This window comes from Paramormyrops kingsleyae, chromosome 3, assembly GCF_048594095.1.
Source record: "Paramormyrops kingsleyae isolate MSU_618 chromosome 3, PKINGS_0.4, whole genome shotgun sequence".
Lineage (NCBI taxonomy): Eukaryota > Metazoa > Chordata > Actinopteri > Osteoglossiformes > Mormyridae > Paramormyrops > Paramormyrops kingsleyae.
Genome location: NC_132799.1, coordinates 41,155,353 through 41,179,143, shown reverse-complemented (window position 1 = coordinate 41,179,143; position 23,791 = coordinate 41,155,353). Strand labels below are relative to the sequence as shown.

The 23,791-nt window shown below is 44.0% G+C and overlaps 1 protein-coding gene across 1 annotated transcript in view; it reads right to left on the bottom strand.

The window, feature by feature from the left end:
• Nucleotides 1-190: 190 nt before the first annotated feature.
• Nucleotides 191-23,791, bottom strand: part of LOC111841241 (epiphycan-like) — a 28,465-nt gene continuing 4,864 nt past the window's right edge. Inside the window, exons 2-7 of the mRNA XM_072710306.1 lie at nt 11,151-11,363; nt 4,302-4,455; nt 3,083-3,241; nt 2,456-2,658; nt 1,997-2,092; nt 191-1,311 (exon numbers count right to left, since the gene is read on the bottom strand). Of these exons, the coding sequence (XP_072566407.1) occupies nt 1,150-1,311; nt 1,997-2,092; nt 2,456-2,658; nt 3,083-3,241; nt 4,302-4,455; nt 11,151-11,363 (987 nt within the window). The 3' untranslated portion in view covers nt 191-1,149. The remainder of the gene's footprint in view (nt 1,312-1,996; nt 2,093-2,455; nt 2,659-3,082; nt 3,242-4,301; nt 4,456-11,150; nt 11,364-23,791) is intronic.

Genomic DNA, 23,791 nt, shown 5'->3' with positions numbered 1-23,791 from the left:
CGCAGACATTTCCTAGAAGCATCCCCCCAGGGAATGTAAATACTAATATGAGAGTGGCAGCTTTTGGGAGATTCCATGAACATTTCTGCACCGGCTATGACCCTGGCTATAGCACCACGCAGACTTTATTCTGTTAGATATACACCTTATTTGGCTATTTTGGTAGAATGACATACCTACATCTCCCAGACACATTATTTAAGCACAGGTTTTTGTGACTTTAGTAAATTTTTAAATGACAGTGTAATGGTACTGCAACCCAGTCATGATGATGATTTTGTAAATTGTTTTATTTGACTTAATTTAATGCAAATTATACATAACGTGTTACAAATGCAACATGGACTTTTAGAGTTCAGTGTGTACAAACATTTGTCAGAATGATGAGAAGGTGAACCCACCAACACTTTATTCAAATGCAGTAAATGCTGTTGCTGTGCCTGTGCAGACCTGTCTTTGTTTGTTATTGTATGAAACACTGCAGTTTGCTTCAGAATCAGCTTGGAGTACAGTACATTAAAAACCATCTTTATGTAAAGCATTTAATTAAATATAGCACCACTAATGATACAGAGAAAATTGATCATTCAACTTGAGAAGTATTGGAAATAGGTGCATCAAAATTATCATTTCAGGAAATGCTTTTCTTTCTCTTATTGTACATTGCTTACGAATTACATTCCTAAAATTTTGCACCCCCATGACTGGCTGCAGGGAAGATCACAGGGACAGACATAATTAGATTGCATATGATTGAATTTATGTTTATTTGAGTCTGTGCATGTCTGCACTCTATAAGAGAGGATGGATTTATGTCTGAGTTATTGGTCTTTATATGTGCATATATGCATTTTTGTATTTTAATTTTTGTGTGTGTGCTTATTTTTTGTGTTTGCTGCTATACAGTTTCTGAAGGACGTGTTTGTTTGAAATAATATTTATGTGTAGACTAGTGTGTGTCTTATTTGTATAAACCTAGTTTATATGTTTGAGGTTGTACATTTTTCTGGGTTTCTGTGCACATATGAATGAATGAATTCAGTGAATGAATATGCTGCATTTGTATTGAAATGGTTTTGTATGTCTTTATATGTAAGTATGTATTACAGATGTAATGTATTTATATGTGTTCATATACTTTTACACTAGTCACCCAATGGGAAGACGGGGCAGGCAAATGTAAGCCTGTGGGGTTTTGCTGAAGTTGATGGGGTTTCCGTCCAGTCGGATGTCTTCCAGGGCTCTGCGGACATAGTTGCGATCCTTCAGGTTGCAGAATGTATCCTCATGAATCATCTGGATGTTGTTGTTCTGAATGTTGAATAGGCAAATCCAGTAAGACACAAACTCTGATCACACAGACCATCATGTACAGCTAAAGTGCATCCAGATCATTTTTTTTACAGAGAGACTGTGAGTGTAGGATAGGTACTAGCATTTAACTATGTTCTTGGAAACTGGAGTATGCTGAGAAAGGCCAGATAAACATGGGGAGCATATGAAGCCTTGAGGTGTGGGACTACAGCCATAAGCCAGTGCATGTTATCATGGTCATTTAAAAAATGCTATATATCCTACCTGGAATCCCATCTAGGGGGCACCCCTGCCTAATGCCCTACGATTCATGGGAGAGGCTCCAGCACCCCCACCCCACAACTACTCAAGGGTACAGAAATGGCTTTTACAATTAACCTTACAAGAGCTAGATACTTATTGTGCTTCACATCCTGACCTCATTAAAGTTCCACAGCCCTCAGTTGTAAAGGATTTTTTAAAATTATCAATATATTAAAAAACAATTTTAAAAAATCTGTAAAATTCCTATTTATTTACTCAGTTTCTCTCTACAGAGGGCACAGGTTGTAATCAACTATGACATGTACTTCCATAGGAGGACAGGCTCGAGACAAATTGAGTGTATCATAGATGCATGTAATTTATACTTCAGGAATTAACCACCAGGAACCAGCAGTGAGATATTTGTGAGGGGGCTTACCTGCAGGTGCAGGGACCTCAGGCTGTCAGGCAGGGGCAGCGGAATGTAGTCAATGACATTGTCAGTCAAGTAAAGGTATAACAGGTTGGGCATCTCCTACAAAAAGCAATTTTCCACATATTACAAAGGAAGACAGTTTAAAATGAGTAAATATGAATACTATATTACTCACAATGAGATGGTGGGTTTAATAATGCATTAGAAATGCACTTATTTATTCTAGAAAGTAGTCCCTAGAGTAATTGGGGGTCAGGGATCTTGCTCAAAGGCCCAATGGTGACTTTACTCTACCAACCCAGGGATTTGAATGGGTGTCCTTTTAATTATAGGCATAGAGTCCTAACCCACTGAGCCACATACGAAAGCAATGTTTGAACATAAAAATTATTATTAAACGTAATGTTATTGCAGAGGCGTTTCTGTGGAATGATTTTCAAATGTCCCTTGCTTGTGTCTCACCTTAAAGGCCTCCTTCTGGATGCCCTGGGAACCCAGCTGGTTATGGCTCACATCGATGAGAGTCATGCTAGTGGGCAGTCTGGGCAGCCGGGTCACCTTGTTCTCTCGTAGTACCAGCTCCTCCAGGGCTGGTAAGGCTTTCATTGCATCCTGGTCTACCTCTGTGATTGTGTTACCGGTCAGGTCAATTCTCTTTAGTTTATCTGCAGTGCAACAGAACACACAACTAAGTAGCTGGTCTTATCATTTGGATATATTTGGTATCTTACATTTGTAGTGCAGTTATTGTTTGTTTAAATAAATTAAAATAATCTTAGTCTCCCAAACCTGATCTGGAATACCATAAATTGAGTCACAAGTATTCAGTTAGATGATTCATTAAAATTATGTCTGGTAAAGATTATTCATATTTTAAAAAGCTCATAAGTATAAGAACTATAATCTTGTTGAAGGATGAATAAAAGATGTGTTAGTTTGCATTGATAAAACTTGCTGAATATTATTTGAGAAACTACATGGTTATTCATTATGAGAGGTTTTATTCAATATTATATTAAATGAGATATTAAATGAGTTAATGCCACTGGTTTGGACGCCAAGCAATGCAACTGTTCAAACGAAACATACTCATCTCTGCAAAGTCAGACTTGTGGACCTTGGAGATCTTGTTGTAACGAGCATAAAAGTGTGTGGTTTCCTTGGGTAGTGGGGGGATGTTCTCTAGCTTGATATCATCACAGTAGACTGAGCCCCCAAGGCAGGTACAAAGCAGGCAGGTGGGCATGCCTGGGGTGGGAAAGAAGGAAAGGTAGGCTAAGAGGGCAATGCTGAAAACAGGTGTCAGCCGGAAGCGAGACTCAAGGCATAACACTGTGCATTAGTGATGCGCGGGTCGTCGGGGCGGACGGGTCAAAAAGTTACAAAACGCATTTCATTATCGATCAAAGCCAGATGAAGTACAGCGCTATGTGCAGTCACACTTCAGTCTTGAGGAATGCAGTGGAGACGGCCTTGGCTTTTGGAGGGCTCACAGTCACGATTTCCCTCTCCTCTCGATGCTGGCAAGAGCGGTGCTTTGCGTTCTTGCAACCAGCGCATCGAGCGAGCGCGCGTTCAGTTCAGCAGGTCGCGTGCTGGAAGCGCGTCGAAATAGGCTAAACCCCAGCACGGTGGATTCCATCCTCTTTCTCCACAGTGCTTCCAAAAAGCTGTCATAAATGCAGTCGGCGTGTATTTTTCAGTTTTGGTGTTTTCAATTTGTAGGATAAGCTACTAGTTTTGTGAAATATCACAGTTAAGTATGATCTGCTCTACTTCATTTTAGACAAAATTAAGTTAAAAGAAGACCTAAGTTCTACTAAGTTCATTCAAATCTGATAGAGTTCTCAAATCTGATGTTACATCAGATGTTACAGTTTTGACAACTAGTGTGTTTTGCATACATGCACACTTGTGTGTTTGTGTGTGTGCGAGAGAGATGTCTTTCGTGCAATTTTCCGCAACCCTTCAATAAATAACAACGTAAAAATCGATCTTTCGGTTTCTTTGTCGTTGTTTGGTACACAGTTAATCTTGCATAAAATTGTATCATCTTCAATGCGAATCTAGCACAAATCTATGTCATTTATAGGTTACAGTGTCACAAATGACGCTTCATTGGTAGGTTCCATGGCAATACATGCTCACTTTTTTTTCCTCGGGTCGGGTTTTGGGTCATTATCCACGCGTATTTTTGCGGGTTGGGCAGGGCGGTTTGAATCTCCTGACAGGTCAGTTTGGGGCAGGTGTTAAAAGAAGCCGACCCGCGCAACACTACTGTGCATTGAGCATTGAGTGTGCTGCAAACCTCCTTGAGCATCAGGGCCCATGAGCAATCCAGAGCCCCCAGAGCTCGGGGAAGGCACGCGGGGTTGCAGGGGAACCTCTTCCTCTTCTTCCTCTAGTGAGGCTGCAGGGGCCTGGTAATTGTCTTCTAAGGGAGGCAGTGTGCCAATCTCGATCTGCAAATGACAAAACTAACTTTGAAATCTGAAAACCCATCTTCAAATTATTCCTTTAAAATGCATAGGTTAAAATTTGCCCCGCTCCCCCCGTTGCCATCCTGTAAAAACTGTATCTAGTCTGTAATGATTACACAAATATATAAAGTTTTATGTATTTGCAAGAAAAACTAAATACTTATCTTAATAATGAAAATTTGTACTTTGATTTAAATTGATGTGTATGATTTACTAGTCAGTCTCTAGTCAGAGAACTCAAAAGTAATATAAAAGGTTCTGCAGGTGGCATAACAATGTGCATAAATCAACAATCAGAAAGAGACTAAAAGTAGGTCTTTGTGGGTGGCTAGGGGGAAAGAAATCTCTGTTCTCAAAAAATTGTTTGAAGTTTCCCTGGGCTTAAAATATGACTTCTGGAACAAAAGGCGCACACCATGCAAAGCACAAAAAAATGCCTGTCAAGAACATTATACCTGTCATGACCTGCTCATACAATCTTTCTGTGTGCCACGCCCCCCTCATTACTTTGTGTGAAACCCCAATTGTTTTCAGCTCTTTTGTGTCATTCCTGATTAGTCCTGTGTATTTAAGTCCGCATTCAAGTCTGTTTCCCCAGTCTGGTCATTAATGTTGCTTCTCTTGGAGTTTTGCCCATTGAATAAAGTCCTTCATTCATATCCATGGCTTCATTCACCTGCTTGCCTGAACACGATGTGACTGAATGACCGGACTCCGCGAGAAAGTACCCCTCTTGCCCGAGGAAGATTTCCTCGGTTTGGTCGATGAGGTACTGCACTTGATTGCCCGGCCTGAGGTTTGGGAGGACCCAGAAGCCTGGGTGCTAGCCAGCCAGAGTCGGGACATCCTGGAGGGGATGTGTCTGGAAGAGGACACACACCTTGCTGTTCAGGTGTGCGTCAACCTCCGGCAGCTACAGGGGAGACTACCCGAGCTAAGAACCGGGTGGGTCCCGCTCGACGACGAGCGGTTGCCAGATCCACCGTGGGACCTCCCTGAGAACGCCCAAATCGCCGAGATAAAAGACCCGACGATGCGCCAACGATCTGTTTGGGGGCAGTTTCCCTCTTCTCTTCTTCCCCCGTCAGGTGTCTGGAGGAGCTCCTTACGATCCTTGACGTAGGGGTGTTCCTGCCGGCGGCAGATGCTCCTGCATGACTCCCAGAAAGGACAGATCCGTCCCTCACCAGACAGTTCTTTACCCTCCAAGAATTATACTGGAGGGTACTGGAGGATCCAGCCATGCAGAACTTCCCGGAAGCAGCCCAGCTCGCCGACCAGCTACAGGGAGAGTTTGCTACCTTCACCCCAACCTCTCCCCGGGGCGATTTGGAGAGGTTAGCAGATGGCATAAAGAGACTGCTCCAGTTGAGGAAGGAGCCGGCGGCCAACGGCACCGCCACCTCTTCTCAGCAACCGTCGACTGCATTGTTGCCCGCAGCATGCCCCTCTCCTGGAACTTACCTGGCTCTTAAAGGGGCCAGGTCAATAGGAGATGCCATTCCCCGGATCTCCAAAATCCTTAAAGGGGCAACGCTAGCTGCGGAGATACCAACCCTGGCTCCCGTACATGACCCGCCGGTTATGCCTGTTCCTGACCCGACGGTTATGCCTGTTCCTGACCTGCCGGTTATACCTGATGTGCTTGACACTGCCCTGTCTGTACTATCCAAGCCTGCCCTACCTGTCCCAAAGGCTCTTAAAGGGGCCATGCCCAAGGCTGCTGCACAGTCTGAGGCCCCTGCTACAGCTGCTGCACCACCCGAGGTCCCTACAGCGCCCCCAGCAGTTCCTGCAGCACTGCCATCCTGCGGGGCTCCGGTCCCAGAGGCTCCGGCTGCCGCGCCACCCCCTGCTGGTCCTGAGCCGGCGGTTCCTACACCGCCGCCCGAGGCACCGTCTCCGGCCTGCTGCTCTGCCCAAGCTGCCTGCTGCTCTGCCCACGCCTTACGCTCTGCCCATGCCTGACGTCCCGGCCCCGCCCACTGTCTCTCCTGCTCCAGTCCCCCCGGCACCAGTCCCCGAGGAAGTCCTGGACTATCAGACCACCGCTCCTTCCCCCTTGAAGGAGGACAAACTCGAATGGGACCCCTTGGGGACCTCCCTGATGGCCCCACTGGACCCCTCTAGGGGACTGACCCCTCCACCTTCGCCCCAGCGCGGTGGATCCTGGCCAGGTCTCCACCTGTCGGTGTCCCGAAAGAGAAGGGGACACCTACGCAGGGGTCGGGTCCCGCCCACCCTGCCCCCTGGCTCGCCCTCGCTCGCCTTGGCTGGGGCTCGGGGGGCACCTGCAGGTCCCCCTCCGACGCCTCATCGCCCGTCCTTGGTCTAGCCTCTGACACCTTGTCTGTTGCCTGCGGGTTCCCCAGCTTTGACTCCTCGGTCCCCTGCGAGTCCCCCTCCTCCGACTCGTTGGTCGGCTGCAACTTTGCCGGCTGTGGCTGTGCCATAGTCTGCCGCAGCTCCACCTCCCTCCTTGCCTGCATCGGCCTCCCCTCCAACTTCCTCCTTGCCTCCCCTGGTGCCCCCTTCAACTCCCTCCTCAACTCCTTTGCCTGTCCCTCGGCCTGTCTCCTCGGCTCCTTCGTGGTCCCCTCCTGCTCCTGCCTCCCTGTTGCCTGTGGCCCCCCCGGCTGCCACTCCTCGCCCGCTGCGGTTCCCTCGGGCTTCCCATTGTCCGCCAGCCTTTGTTCGGCCTCCTTATATCGTCCCTCCTGTCTCTGCTGCTCGTCCTTCTGTGCCTCCCATGTTCACTCCTGGCCCTTTCGTTCCTCCCGTTGGTGTTCCCCCGGTGCCTCCCTTTGTCTGTCTGCCTTTCCTGTCCGCTGTCAGGTGCTGTCTTACTTCCTGTCCCTGTGCCTGTTCTGTGTGTCTGTTCTGTTCCCGGTCTCCCGTTGATGTTCCTGCTTTTATCTTCCAGGTTCCGTGTTCCCGGTTTCGTCTCGTATACTGTGATGATATCATCTCGTACTTCGCCTCCCCTAAGACGCGCCCGGAGTACGCGCCTTGGGGGGGGGTTCTGTCATGACCTGCTCATATGATCCTTCTGTGTGCCACGCCCCCTTCATTACCTCGTGTGAAACCCCAATTGTTTTCAGCTGTTTCGTGTCATTCCTATGTCCTGTGTATTTAAGTCCCCAGTCTGGTCATTAATATTGCTTGTCTTGGAGTTTTGCCCATTGAATAAAGTCCTTCGTTCATATCCACGGCTTCATTCGCCTGCTTGCCTGAACCCGACGTGACAATACCAACTATATAAAAATGGTGGGAATATTAGGCTGCCTTGTGGCTCCGGGTCTCGAAAACCTTTATTAATTTTAAGTAAAATATTAATTCCACAATGTACCTGTCATGACCTGCTCGTCTGATCCTCCTGTGTGCCATGACCCCCTCGTTACCTCATGTTAATTCCTGATTGTAATCACCTGTTGCCTGTCATGTTCAGCCTGTCCTGTGTATTTAGTTCGCGTCTGAGTCAGTATTCCCCAGATCTGTCATTGATGTAGTGTGATGTTTAGTTGCCGTCTGCCCCGTGTTTTCCCAATAAACCCCGTTTCTACCTGCATTCTACCTGCACGCTGACATGACAGAATGACAGATCTCCATGAAGAATCGCCGCAGCAGACGGAGGACCAGCGTATCCATCTGCTGCAAGAGGTGATCTACTGGGTTCACCAGCCGAAGGTCCGGGAGGACCCCGGAATACTGGATTTGGCCAGCCGGAGCGGGACCCGCCTTCAGGAACTAACCCCGCTCACGGAAATGCACGTAATGGCGGAAGTGCGTGAAAACCTCCGGCAGCTCATGGACAGGGTAACAGAGAAGCGGCTCCAGCCGCTCACCCTCTCCAAGGCAACCCCGCCTCAACCGACCTGCCCCAGCTGAAGAAAGAAGAAGAGGAGAAGTGAACAGAAAGAGGTGGAACAATCGACGATCGTCCTCTCTCTCTTGCTCCTCTCCTTGCCAGTGATTGGGGGGAATCCCCGATTGCACTGGACATCACTGCCGCAACGCCCCCTCAGGTGCGCAAAGCCTGTATTACGGCCACAGTGCTGCCACCGCTGGCGGCCTACCATTACTGGGTGGCGCGCCTGTCGAATAGGGGGGCTATGGCCATGCTCCGGCCCCTGCAGTTACACCCGAGGTCCAAATGCCGCCTCCACCTGCAGCTACATCCGTGCCCAATGCTCCACCCGTGGCTCCACTTGCCGCTCCACTGGAGGTCCCGGCCCTGCCCGTTGCTCAGCCTGCTGCTGTACATGTGGCTCCTGCTGCAGCTCTGCCTCCGCCTGCAGCTACATCCGGGGTTCCTGCGCCGGCCCCGCCTCCGCCCGCATCTGAGGTCCCGGGTGCTCCGGCTGCTGCTCCGTCCGATGCAGCGCCCAAGGTCTCGGCACCGCCTGCGGCTCCGCCTGCGCCTGTGACTCCTGTTCCTGTGACCCCAGTCCATGTCCCCAAGGAGGTCCCAGACTTCTCGACCACCGCTCCTTCCCTCTTGGAGGAGGAGCTAAAGTGGGACCCCTCGAGGACCTCCCTCGTCCCGGCGAGGTCGATCCCGGCAAGAGCCCCACTTGTCAGTGTCCCGAAAGGGGAGAGGACACAGGCGCAGGGTCACGGTCCCACCCGCCCTGCCCCCTGGCTCGCCCTCGCTTGCTTTGGCTGAAGCTTGGGGGGCGCCTGCAGGTCCTGCGGCTCTGGGTCGGCGGTTGCCTGCAGGTCCCCCTCCGACGCCTCGTCGCCTGACCTCGGTCCCGCCTCCGACTCCTCATCGGTTGTCTGCGGGTCCCCCTGCTCCGGTGCGTCGATGGACGACGCCTTTGCCAGCTATGACTGCACTGTCGCTTGCTGCAGCTTTCCCCCCCCTCCTTGCCTTCGCAAGTGCCCCCTCCAACTCCTTCCTCGTCCCTCAGCTTGTCTCCTTGCCCTCTTCGTGTTCCCCTCCTGTTCCTTGCCTCCCTGTCGCCTGCGGCCCCTCCAGCCGCCGCCTGTCGCCCACCTTGGGCTCCCCTTTGTCCCCCGTCTGTTCCTGTTTAGCCTCCTCTGTTTGCTCCTCGTCCCTGTGTCCTGCCTGTCTCTGCTCCTCATCCCCCTGTCATGCCTCCGTTCTCTCCTGGTCCTTGTGTTCCTCCATTCTCTGTGCCCTCTGTCTCTCCCTTTGTTGTGTGCCTGTCCACGTTCCACGTCCTTTGTCAGATTCTGTCTTGGTTTCTGCCCCTGTGGTTGTTCTGTGAGTCTGTTCTGTTCCTGGTCCCTCGTTGATGTTTTTGCTATTGTTTTTCAGGTACCGTGTCCCCGGTCTCATCTCCTTCGTCGCCTCCCCTGAGTGTGCACCTTTGGGGGGGGGTTCTGTCATGAGTCCTCTGCTGTAGATCTACACTGAACTACACTCAGAATTGCACTCTCTGTCTGTGTTTTGCAGACCAAAAGTGGGAGCTCATGACACACAAGAGCATGTAGGACACATCATCAGTCCTTTGGCTGAAATTTTTGTTTCTAATGGGAGTTTTTGTCTAAAAGACTCAAAGTAGCAGAATACTGTGTACTCACTATGCAGAGTAAGCAAGAGTGTGAATCTGTGCCTTTGAAGAAGGGAAGGTTTTCTACTCAGACTCAAGTAACTGCATAAAATGTTATATTTTAAAACCAACAATATCATGAAATGGAGTGATAATCTCAGCTTTTTACCAACTGCCATAGGAATAGGCTCCAGGTCCTCATGTCTCAGATGAGTGGTTGGATGATGAATGTTATTTTGTGCTGGCTATCAGACAGATAAAAGGCTTAAATGAATTGTGAATTATTGAATGATACAATGCTTTGCCTTGAGAGATATGAGCTTCCTCTAGGAAACAGACAGACCTGCGGCCAATAGTCACTGTCATCACATGTAACTATAAAATGTCCAAGAATCAAATCTGTCACAAAAACCTGCCTGTAGCAATGCCATATTATAATAATGACATATTATGTAATAACAAAATGCAACAAATTTTCATCACATAATGAGGTGTTGTTACATAATGTTATAACACACCATGTAACAATGCATTATGTAATAACACCACATTATGTAATAACTTCACAAAATGTAACAAATTCCTAGCTTACATTAAACTTTTATAATTGAACATTAACCTATTATTTTTATATAATTATTATTATTAATAATAATAATAATAAGTATATTATTACATTGTCCAAAAAAGCATCAGTGTGTTTTTTTGTGATCCACGTGGCCAGGATGACTTCTGTACCTCTTTGACAGAACAGCAGGCAAAAGTTCAAATAAAGAATGACCTAAAAAATAATGAGTGTGTTAGACCACTCATTAATTTAGTTATAAAGGGTTTTGAGAAACACTCATTTATAAATAAATACGACGTAACAAACTACTTAGTGTCACAAAGCTTTCAGGAAATGCACCCTCAAAAATTTACCTAAACTTAATTAATTTGTCTAATGAAAATTTGTTACATTTTGTCGAGTTATTACATTATGCAGTGTTATTACAAAATGTGTTATTACACAGCCAAAATGATTTTGGGTCAGTTTTGAAAATCAGTGCTACAGGTAGGTTGGAAAAGAAACATTTCACAAGTAATTTCACAAGTTATCCTGACTCAGACCATTTTTATCATAGCTGAGCCATACCAAAGTTAAGATGTGGTTCTCACCTGTGGCTCGTCAATAGTCAAGCCATCATCATAGTCTAAAATGTCTTGGTTCTCTAAGTTCAGACTGTCCAGGTCCACATCGTAGTTTGCACTGTCATAAGAGTCGAATGCCGCCTGCCGGGCAAGTCTGGAAGTAATAGCCAGAGTGGCTTTCAGGGTGAAAAGCACCAACGTGACCTTCAGCAGTGTCCTCATTTTCCTGGCGCTGCGAAACTGACAAGGACAAATTTCACAAACAAAATGTCAAAATACCTAATATTTAATACTGAAATGCATCTGGAAAAACATACTATTACAAATACTTTGAACATTAGACTGTACACATAGGTTCTTGGCAGTGGGGTACCCTTGATAGTCAGTATATTTACCTTTACATGAGTGACAACTACAAACTATTTATGGTGGTATGAGGGAGAATCAAAAAGTAAATGCAATTTACCAGTAACTGTGAGTAAATGAATATAGTAGTTATATCACTTATCCACATAATCTTCCTGCAGGTCGATGTACTTCTTGTACCCACTTAATTCCAACATTCCTTAGGAGCTTTTCAACTGCTCCCAAATTGCAGGTTCACCTCTGATGGTGGGGTTAAGGAAGCAGTGCAGACCTGGATTCAGGAGCAGCCAAAAAGTTTCTTCTCCTAACGAATGTAGAAGTTAGAAGAAGACTTTGTGGAGAAGTGATATAACTGTTATGTTCATTTGCTCAGAGTTACTGGCATTAAAGGGTAAGTTGCCTTTACTTTTTGATTTATCTTCATGTATTTTCAAAGGAGATGGGTTTTTTTGGTAATTTTTTTTACAGTAGACATGGAATCCACATGCACCCCATGACAACGTGAGCCATGATCTTATTATTTGATGGATTGTTACTGGATACACCATTTCTTGCATAATCTTTACACATATTTGTTATGACTGACAAATTCCTTACAGCTTCCAACAATATTACCCTGAAGTCTATCCTAGCAAGCACAAGGCATAAGGCAAGGAAAACTTAGAGGTGATGCTAGTTCTTTATGAAGTATTCATTATTATATAAATTTTTGTTTTTTTCCATAAAGACGAGTGTTTAAATGAGGAGAAAAAGCTTCCGAAGAGCTTCCAATGAATGTCCAGTACAAGTGTAAGCGGTACTGGAGCAAGAGCAACACAACAAATTCTATCAAAGCATATTAATATTCAAAATTCAATAAATTTAATAACCGGAAGTGCAACATAAGAACTTGTATTATACCTACAGGAACTTTTATGACATCCCATTCTAAATGCATAGGCATCAATATGGAGTTGGTCTCCCCTTTGCAGCTATAACAGCTGCCACTCTTCTGGGAAATCTTTCCATAAGACCTTGGAGCATGTTTGTGGGAATTTTTGTCCATTCATCCATGGACATTTATGAAGTCAGGTACTGATGTTGGACGGGAAGGCTTGACTCGCAATCTCCTTTCTAGCTCATCCCAAAGTTGTTTGATGGAGTTGAGGTCAGGGATTTATGAGGGGCAGTCAAAGTCTTGCACACCAAACCCAACCATGTCTTTATGGACTTTGCTTTGTGCCCTGGGGCATGGTCATGCTGAAACAGAAAAGGGCCTTCCCCAAACTGTTCCCACAAAGTTGGAAGCATATAATTGTCCAAATTCATTCTAGGCTGAAGCATTAAGAGTTCCCTGCACTAGAACTAAGGGGCCTAGTCCAGCCCCTGAAAAATAACAACATAAAAATAACTCTCCTTCACCAAACTTCACCATGCAGTCAGGTAGGTAATGCTTTCCTGGCAAATTTACCAAACCCAAACTCATTAATCAGACTGCCAGACAGAGAAGTCTGATTCCTCACTCAACAGAACACATCTCCACTGCTCCAGAGTCCAGTGGCGCATGCTTTACACCCACTCCATCTGATGTTTGGCATTGTAGTTGTTGATGATCAGTTATGGAAGCCCATTCTATGAAGCTCCTGGTGCACAGTTTTTGTGCTGGGGTTAATGCTAGAGGAATACTGGAGTTCTGCAGAGCTTTGGCAACTTTTACACACTATGCACCTCAGCACTAGACAGCTCCACTGTTACTTTACGTGGTATGCCACTTTGTTGCTGAGTTTCTGTTCTTCCTAAATGCCTCCATTTTGCAATAATACCACTTACAGTTGAATATATGTGGAATATCTAGATGAGAAGAAATTTCACAAAGTGACTTATTGTAAAGGTGGCATCCTATGACATTACTATGCTTGAATTCACTGATCCATATGACCCATTTTTTCACAAATGTTTGTAAACCAAGCACTTTTGCTTGGTTTTATACACCTGTGGCAATGGGTCTGAATGAAACACCAGAATTCAGTGATTAAGAGGTGTGTCCCAATACTTTTGTTCATATAGTGTAGCTTCAAGTCAACACCAGTCACTAGCACAGAAATGAAAAAAATGAAAGCACAAAAAAGCAGCCTGTGAGAATGCCAGATCAATTGGGAAAGGAGCTGCACCTGAGAAGTTCCCTATATAATCCTGGGTTATTGTTGTTCCATGTGGCTAGCTACTTACTGAGCATTCTCTGCTTGTCTGTCATGCAGGGTCATCATTGTAGGACTGATCTCCCTGGCTTTCTGCCTAGCCAGCTCCATGACTCTGCTTTCTGATTTTGTTTGGGCTGCCTTGGCTACAATAAAACCCAGCTTGCTCAGGCAGTGAATTCCTCTGGAGTATTTTCTGACACAAGATGTGCTGCAATTGCTGATCTGTTTAGAAAGTTTGTGTAACTTCCCATAAGCTAGCTAACCTTACATCAGTTACCACTTAGGGCTGCTACCTGTTCCTTGTTTTATTTCTTCTGTATTTTATACATCATTACTTAGAGTATCAATATGAACTATAATACAATCAGCAACTATAAACTAAAAATAATATAAAAGTTATTTATTACCTATTACCTAAATAAACAAATAAAGGAGCAAAATGAGCTATCTCTCCCTCTTCTATGCTTGTGTCACGTTTTTTGCCAGTTACGCAGGCACCAACTGCGTAAGCTAGTTAGCACTAGTGTGAGAGAGAATGGCTTCTGCTATTAATGTGAGTCTGAGTACTTCCCTGAAACTGAGGCATTTACAATATAATCACCTCAAATGGGAATGCCAGTAACAATGGCTTGAATCCGTGTCCGTTTCTGTTGCACATGGCAATGTAACTTGGTAATGCCAAGCAACATGCCGCTAGATAGAGGTACTTTGCTAACATTAGAGGGAGCAATGGAGTATTGCACAATTTCTTGTGCCTCACACATCACCTGAAGCAGACATGGGGGGTATTTTCCGTACGTTGCTTAAATCATCCAAGATCAGAAGCCTCATCTCGGATAAGTTAACGATGGTGAAAGTCATCCTGTTAAGTAGGTTTTTCAAATGCACCTGAGGAGTAGATTAGTCTAGCTGGATCCAATCATCTGAAGTGTCTTTGTAATAAATGTGAACATTGTGTAAACCAACTGTGTCATCATTATTGAAAATATCAGGCCACAATTCTGTCTCTAGCATTTCCGCATCGCTTATAGTAAATAAAAAAGTGCCGCTTGCAAGAAATCTCAAAGCAATGCATACTGACTGTGTGGTTGTGAGAGCCCGACTTCACCTAGTTTGACTGTGAATATAAGGTGCTAATAAATCGTTGAGGTACAATATTCCCCCTCGGCTAAAGCGGTATCTTTTGAAAAGAGTTTCCTCCGGGAGCAATAAAGGATCTTGCAGATCGCGCAAAACCCTCTCTTTATGACATTCTCTTCTTATAATTTGCACACTGATATCAATTGGTCGCTCATTCATGAATACCGAAGCCATGACTGAATGAATTCCATGCATGGACACTGATTAAGTGTGTGAGCTAATCCTTGTTTACATACTGTAGAACAAACCTGCTCCAAGCAGGTTTGAGGATTTGGATGTGTTGCTATGATAACACATCCAGCAAAAGTTTCGAATAACCGACAGATCCAGGATCAATGCCAAATTGTCAACAATTACATCTGGCTAAACAAGTAATCCACGCACGAAAAACACCCCCATGGTAATGAATAATGCATCATTGATATTTGAATATGCTAATCTGGTTAATAAGATATATATAGAATAGTAATTCAGGCAGAACTATATATACCCAATATGGCTAGCATAGGGGTCATATTATAACCATAGTGAAGTGGAGAAATATCCTTTTCATTTTGTTTGATGTTTAAAAAATTATGGTTACATTTCTGATGTGTGCATCTTTGTTTATTATTTACAGTGGTACCGCAGTACTCGAAATCATTAGAACTCGAATTTCTTAGTCGAATCAACCAGTTCGAAAAAAAGTGACCAAGAACTCGATCTGAATCTCACAAGTTGAACCGTGAACGCCGACCTAAGATAACTTGAAAATGAGTCACGTGGCACGTCTTTCAGTGGAAATAAAGGGTAACGCTTCAGTCTCAGCCTCGCATTCTCTGTGATAGCATCGTTTGTTGGTGATAGTGCTTTTTTATTGAAAATATCAGGTAATACACTGTACTTTATATCATTTTGGTAAAAAAAAAAAAAGTTACGCAATAGTTGTACAAATGTTAAAAGCTAAAAGTTTGTGATTTATGAACAAATTAATGAATACAGAGTAATAACAAAAATAAACAATGGACCGCATGGCATAGTCTAGTGTTGGCGCAGTGTTGGGGCGTGGCTTGGGGTAGTATTGGGCTACATTCTTTATCGTTTTGGAAGCCATTAAGAAAAAAATGTTACGCACTGTGTTTATTTTCTTACTTTACAAATTACTGTTTTGAGAAATGTGCTTAGATATGTCTTTAGTATATGCTCTTCTTGTTTTATCCTGTTCATTTTATGTTTAAATGCTAAAAAAAAAACATATTTAGGTGTAATTTTTTGGGGCCGGGAACCAATTAATTGGTTTTCCATTATTTCTTATGGGGAAAATTCGATCAGAACTCGAACATTTTAGGATTCGAACCCGAGTTCTGAATGGATTAAGTTCGAGTTCTGAGGTACCACTGTATTTATTGTTCAAATTAAAGCAAGATGAAGATTCTGCTTAGGGCCTCAGTTTGGCTAGGGCCAGCACTCCCTCTAGAGTAGGGGTATTCAACTAAGATTTAAAGAGGTCCAGTTAGACAAAATGTCTTGAAGCAAAGGTCCAGAAGATCATAATGTATAACTGTGTAGTGTGATATATATTTAAGTACATTACATGTAATCCATACCTGATTGTCAAATCAAATTAATTCAGTACAATTGAAAAACTTTTTGACAATATTTATTATCACGTGACATAGAACTGAACATATATGTTTGCCTGCCGGTATGTATAATGTTGAGTGGTATCACATGGGATGGCTTAATTAACTTGCATGTAATTGGTCTGTGCGTTTCTTCATCCATGAACACAGTGTTTCCCAACCCAGTCCTCGGGGAATTCCGGACAGTCCACGTTTTTGCTCCCTCCCAGCTCCCAGCCAATCAGGAACATCAAATACCTGGTACAGGACAGGTGCGCTGGGAGCTGAGAGGAAGCAAAAATGTGGACTGTCCGGGTCCCCCGAGGACTGGGTTGGGAAACACTGCATTAAACCACTACCGAAAAGACTACTAAAGCTGCACCAGTTAAAATAGAAGCGCCCCGTCAAGTTTTAAATCATAACTTTATGTTTTGCCTGTTAGTGACCTCTGCTCTAGAGGAGGGGTCCCCAACCACTGCGGTACCGGGCCAGGGAGCATTTTGTGCCGGGCTGCGGTGAACAGATAACAGAGGCTGTTTTATTTTGAAAAATACTTCCATCTGTGGCTCATAGGTGGCGATAAGGTGACGCACTTGATCATATAGCGGGCTCGCTTATAACAGGATATCGTCTATAATGGACGAGGTCCGCTGGTCCCGGCTGTGCGCCTTTAACAACATACAGAAAAAGCATCGGATATAGCGGACTTGCATATAACAGAATTTTGTTTATAACGGACAAACAATTTGGTCCCCAGGGCTGCTTTTAGCTGTAGTTTTGTTTGGCTATAACGGACATGCACACTCTGCACAGATACGTAGTCGGGATTATTAATAGTCACGCATCTGGTCAGGTAAAGTTGGATTACTACATACTACTATATGTACAATATAATAATCTATACCACAAATGTGTCTGCTGGGGTGTGGCTTGAGTAAATGGTGTCCTGCAGTTGTGTTCTGGGCAAACAGCAACTCTGGATATAACAGACTTTGGATATAATGGACTGTTTTGCCAGGTCCCTTGAAGTCCGTTATAACGGGATTTTACTGAAGTTAAATATTGTGCACCTCATTATCTTTGTTACACATCTCCGCTCCCTCCCCCAACCCGGCACGTAAGAGGGAAACAAGCTCAAGGCGCCCACTAATTCAGCGGGATGGTGAGTTGTATTTTTACGCACTTTGTTTCTAGTTATTTCTATACCGTTTGTTTATATATTGTTTTACATGCCGCAAAAAAGGTTGGGGACCATTACACGTCTCCGCACGTCTCTTAACACGCCCTCCCCCCAGTCCGCGGAAATGTTAACAGAATAAAACTGGTTCATGGTGGAAAAAAGGTTGGGGACCACTGCTAAACTTTTCAGCCTGCAACCCACAAAATCACAGTGATAGAAACTTGCAACCCACATTTTGGGAACTGTTATAGAGCCATGCTTGATTTATTGAACAGGTCCTTCTCCAAAATTCTCAGACTCATACCTCTTCACAGATTCATCTTTTGCCAGTTCAAGTTATTCCAAATTTTGAGCTGTTTAAATTAAGCAGATTTCAACCAGAAAAGCCTTGGGCTGGGTTGCACCAACATGGTTTAACTTATAAACTGGATTAAATCAAAATATATCTACTAATCCTGTTGCACCAAACTCTAAACCTAGTTTAAATTTAGTTTACAATTAATCCTGGTTAAATAAAAAACTTTGGTAATCTCAATTTTAACTCCTACTTAAACTTAGATTAGATTCAAGTCTGTTGTACCAGTGAATTTAAACCTAGTATAAAAATGGATTAGCAGTCATATGTAAACCACCCCTTGAGGAGGTTTACTGTATGTTATGCCTGTTTCAGTTTTATTGACAACATGGCTACATTTATTTGCTGGTTGGGATCACAGGAAAGAGTCCCATGTAGAAAAATTTGAGACAGGTTAGGCCCAACTGAGTTTTTTTACAGCAATAGTGAGTTTTCCCAGCAATGTCAGTTTACAAAAGAGTGTGTCATATACCTCAGTTGGAAAGTTGGACCAGTTATCATGCATGGAAGTGAGAGGAACTCTGCTATACCTCCACTTCTCCAGCTCCTGGTAGCTTTGTGTTTTTATGCTACAGGGAGTTATCAAATGCTTCACGGCAATCTTTTTAGAGTTCACAAGACCACAGTCTACAGAAATAGGTGCTTTCACATCGCCATAGCTCACTCACTGGTTGACCACAAGCACCGGCGCTGACATGGAAGTTATGTGGAAGTGCAGAAGAGATGTATCAGAGCAAAAACTGGGCAGATGGAATTATTTTTCTACCCCAATAACATTAAATGCATCACTTAATACATTTTTGCTCGCATCTCCATATTTCTGCATTGGAAAATTCAGTTGCTATATAATATACTTTTATATAATATCACCGGTGCCGGAGGTGAAACTTATTAGCAGAATACCGTTACACTGTTTTTTATTCTGTGGAAAATGAAAGATCGATCTGGCCAAATTTAATAAGAATCATGCACATGGAGTTTCATATGAAATTATGTATGAAGTTTAACCTATAAACTTTTTTTAACCTTCTCTTTATTGCACAAGTACAGGTTAACACTTTAACATGGTACATCATTTTTTCATACTTTTTGTTTAACATTCCCTCCCTCCCCCGCACCCCTGGACTGGATTAAGATTAACAAATCATTGACATTTAAAGCATAAAACATAATAGTTAGCAAAATGAGCCATGAAAACAGCCAGACAATATACATATACAAAGTCAATAACTAAATACTTTAACATAAAAAGGAGAAAAGGTTTTTGATTTTGTTTTTTGAGGCAATATACTTTGAATGTGTGGGATACCTACAAACTTAATGCATCTCCCTTGCTTATTTTGATTACTAACTGGGGGGTGAGAATGGGGAACTTTTTTGTAATTTAAAGGACTATTGCTCGATTAATGTTCAAGTTTTTTGTGAAAAAAGTAAAGTAAATCAGCATAACTCAAGCAAAAGTGTGGTAAAAGTAGCAGCTTTTCTTTTTTAAAAGTTTGAGACATTTGTGTTAACTTTATTTATGGCCATATTTATTTAGCCTAGGATGCATTGTGAATTTGTTTACATTTCGTCTGTATCCATCACGGCAGACAGTGCACCTAAGTTAATGCTATTTTATTCATAGTTTAAACTGGTATAACTAATCCAGGGTTAAAATTGAGATGTGAAATGTATCTGATTAATTAAACACCAGTTTAAACCTAGAATTACTAATTGTAGATTACTGTAAGTGTAAACCAAGATTAAATTAATCTATGTTGGTGGAACCCAGCTTTGGAGTTTCAGAAATAACCCTATACAAAAACTGTATTCTTGCATAAATCTTGGGATGACAGCTGGTGAGATGAGCGAGAGCTAAGGGAGGCCTGGGGTAAAGTGGAGAGGTGCAGAGATTGCTACTGACAGAGAGCTATTATGAGGGGCTGTCACTTCACACCCTGGCATGTACCAAAGAAATTCCACCAGGACATGTGGAAAGGAAGGCAGAAAGTTATGAATGCGGAGAAAGGTCTCACATCTGGAAGAAAAGAGGCCTCACACACACACACATACGCACACACACACACACCTTGTCCACACATGCATTTATATATGCAAAAGCATGTAAAAACAGATCATTTGTGTATGCATGTGTGTGTGACTGTGTTCATTTCAGTGTATAAAATATCAAACTTTCAAGTGAACTGTATTAAATTGATTTCCGCTTAATATTTGCATCAATAAACATTTTTTAACTATTTTAAGTAATTTCACCAGGCAGTAATCAAAATATGCAATAAATTTAAATTCGAAGAAAAGGTGTAAATTAATTTACATATCAATTTCAGTTTCAAACTGAAATTATTTTGAAAGCTGGGAATAACCCATCACAAAGGATAAATCTAAATTGTATTTCTGCTTCATATATGACAATCTTCATGCAAAATTATTTATAAAAACCTCCACCATCACGCTTTCATTTTGTATAACAAATATTTATATGGAACAAGATCCATTTTAAAGCATGTTTTTAAAATAAATAAGTTGACATAAATTATATCATAAATCATAATAAGAATGATATTTTAACACAAGTTAAACAAAAAAAAAGAGAAATACAGGAAAGACTCATGGTGCTCACCTCTGCCGTCTGCTTTCAAATACCGCTTTCAAATGTCCATGTCAGCAAGCTATGAGTGTAGAGAAAGCATATGACCAATGGAGCACTGTCTGTTCAATGGAGTGTGTGTGTGTCTGTGTGTGTGTATGTGTGGGTGTGCGAATGCGCATATATGTGTGAAAACCCATTTATTGAACAGTAACATCCACACCGACATGACACATAAAACTTCAACCTAAGTCCTCCTATACAAGTTGGTGATCCTTTTCTTCCTTTATATCTCCACACACTGGATTGTGTGTTTTGAAACTGATAAACAATGGAAGCTCTGTATTGATAGTCAAATACCCCGACCTAGATAAATTTGCTGTGTAGTTGAGCTGCACATATATGCAGTTAAATGTTTTTTTCCATTAGACTGAACACTTCATCTTTCAGTAAAAACACTAAACATGGAGCAGGGAGACGAGGAATTGGGGAACGAGGGATTTATTGTTGTAAATAACAAGGCAAGGCACACAGACAGACGGTAGACTTCAAAAACTGGACTGGGGAAAACATACCTAACGCAGACTTAAATACATAGGACTAATGACAACAAAAAGATACAGCTTGAAAACATGGGGAATCCACACAAGGTTAACGAGGGGGCGTGGCACACGGAAAGAGCGGACGATCGGGGCATGACACACGGGTCATTAACAGGATCACCACAAGCCACTGGACCAAACAAAACTTTACACAACAGGTACTTGCTGGAAATCTTGATTTGATGTGGAGGTCTTGTTTTGATAAAATTGTATGATATGATTATCAGTGATCCAAAATACAAATTAGTAGTATAATCAAATGTATTCTGTAATAATCTGAACCACAAAAAGTAGCAATCCCAGGGCCTGATTAAATTATTTAGACTAGAGAGGAATGGGTCCCGCTAGACAGTTTTGAGATAAAGTGAGAAGTAAGCTCCTTTGAATCAGAATATCTTTTACTCGCCATGCAAAAAAGTACAAGGAATTTGTTTTGTCAGTGGAATGAGTATGCAATTTGGATCACACTGTCAAGACAAAGAATACATAAATACATGGATTCACATAACTAGATACAACAAAAATACATAGAGAACTATAGAATAAGAAAGTGTGCTATTAATAAACAAATAAACATGTAGGTGTCATGTCGAGGGCAAGGAAGGAGGCGAAGGCAGGCATAGGGGAAAACCAAAAGGGACTTTATTAAAGAAAACTATAATACAGGAACGGGTAAAGGAAACAGACCACGAGGGGTAAAAACGGGGTAGGGAGCCTAGTGTTCAGGCAGGAACACTAGGCACAGGGCACACAGAGGAGCACAGGCAAGTATCAACATTAATGACTGGACTGGGGATTGCAGGACTCAAGGATGCTTTATACAGGGCATGTGAGGGAGCAGACAAGAGGCACCTGGGGTGATCCACACAAGGGCTGTAACAAGAGGTACAATTAAACAAGCAACAGGTGTGGCTTGTTAGAGCCACACAAGGGAGAGAATTAGGGGGAAGAGATGCAGGGCGTGACAGTACCCCCGCAACATACACACTCTGGGCGTGTAGGCAGACTGGGGAGGGAATGTCCAAACAGGGCAAGGGGCAATGGACACTGGACTGGACGGCACAACAGTACAGGGCGCAGTACACTAGGGACACAGAATGAACCAAACACCACTAGGGGATGAGACAGAGCAGGGTAGGTAGGGGCGACATCAAGATAAGGCACTCTGTGGGACAAGACGGGATGCCACTAGGGGAACAGCACGCACAACACACACCAGGACAAAGCCACAGACATATAATAACATGGGATGAGACATGTAGCCCACATGAAACAGATCCTGTGGAAGATAAGGCATACTGTTAGCAGGGCCAGGTAGGGGACATGAGCGGGGCAAGGAACTATATGGAGACCAGACCCAACAGGACAAGACCACACAGGAGTAGGGAAATGGATCATGATTGGGTAAGGGGAAACTAGGACCAGGATGAAAAAATGGAACACCATAGAGACGCACTGGGTATACATCAGGATAATTGTGACACTCAGACAGGGGCACCGCACTAAAAGGAACCAAACATGGACAAGAAACCAGACAAGACAGGGAATGTAGGACACCACTGACACACAGACCAGCTCAGGGCAGACAGATGAAGGGTCACCAGTGACAGACAGACAAGGGAGGAGACAAGGCGGGATAAGGCACTGGGGCAGGAACTGAGACAGGGCAGGGTAAAAGAACCAACACGGGGGTGTTACAGGGCAAACTGAAAATGGGGCTTGGCTTTGGAAGAACGAAGATGGGACTGAACCTTGGGGCATAAACTTAACTGAGGCAGGAGGGGACAGGACTGAGCTAGGGGGTCCCCAGAAACCGGGGCATTGACCTTGGGACACAAGCCCCCCAGTGTCTCAGGAAGCAAGTAGTGCCAGGTTGAGTCAAGGGGAAGGCAGGACTGGGGCCGAGAAGCACCACGGGAGCCACAGGGCAGGAATAGGGGGGCACCGCCAGAACCACAGGGCAGGAGAGCCCAGAGGGGCCAGCACGACAGCCACAGACCAACAGGGGTCCAGCAGACCGGGAGAGAACGAGGGGGAAGGGATGCAGGGCATGACAGTAGGCATGTAAATAAGGGTGAGGGGACAAGATGTGGGGTACAAACAGTTTGTGAAAATAAGATAAGGGAATAAGCTTAAGAGTTTAAAGTACAGTGGGTTATTAAGTGTGGAACGGTCCCATCTCATGAAACCTTGTTTAGGAGGGCGATGGCCTGGGGCAGGGGTGCCCAATCTTATCCGCAAAGGGCCGGTGTGTATGCAGGTTTTTGGGATAACCTTTAGGTCAGCTGTTCAAACCCAGGTGCGAGGACTCTTCAGCCAATCAGTCCTCTAATTAGTAATCTAATTAGGGAGTTGCAGCGAAAACCCGCATACACAGCGGCCCTTTGCGGATAAGATTGGCCACCCCTGGCCTGGGGGAAGAAGCTGTTCAGGTGAGATATCCTTGTACTCAGGGCTCTTACTCTTAGCTTTCAGGGAGACGCTGGAAGAGGGGGCGACTGACTAGGGTGAGAGGGGCCAGACATAATCTTCTTATCTGTATTCCACATCCTAGATGAATATAGGGCTTCAGGCAGAAGGAGCTGACAGCCAATAATCTTCTCTGCAAATTGCACAATTCATTGCAGTCTCCACAAGTGTGATGATGCAGAGCC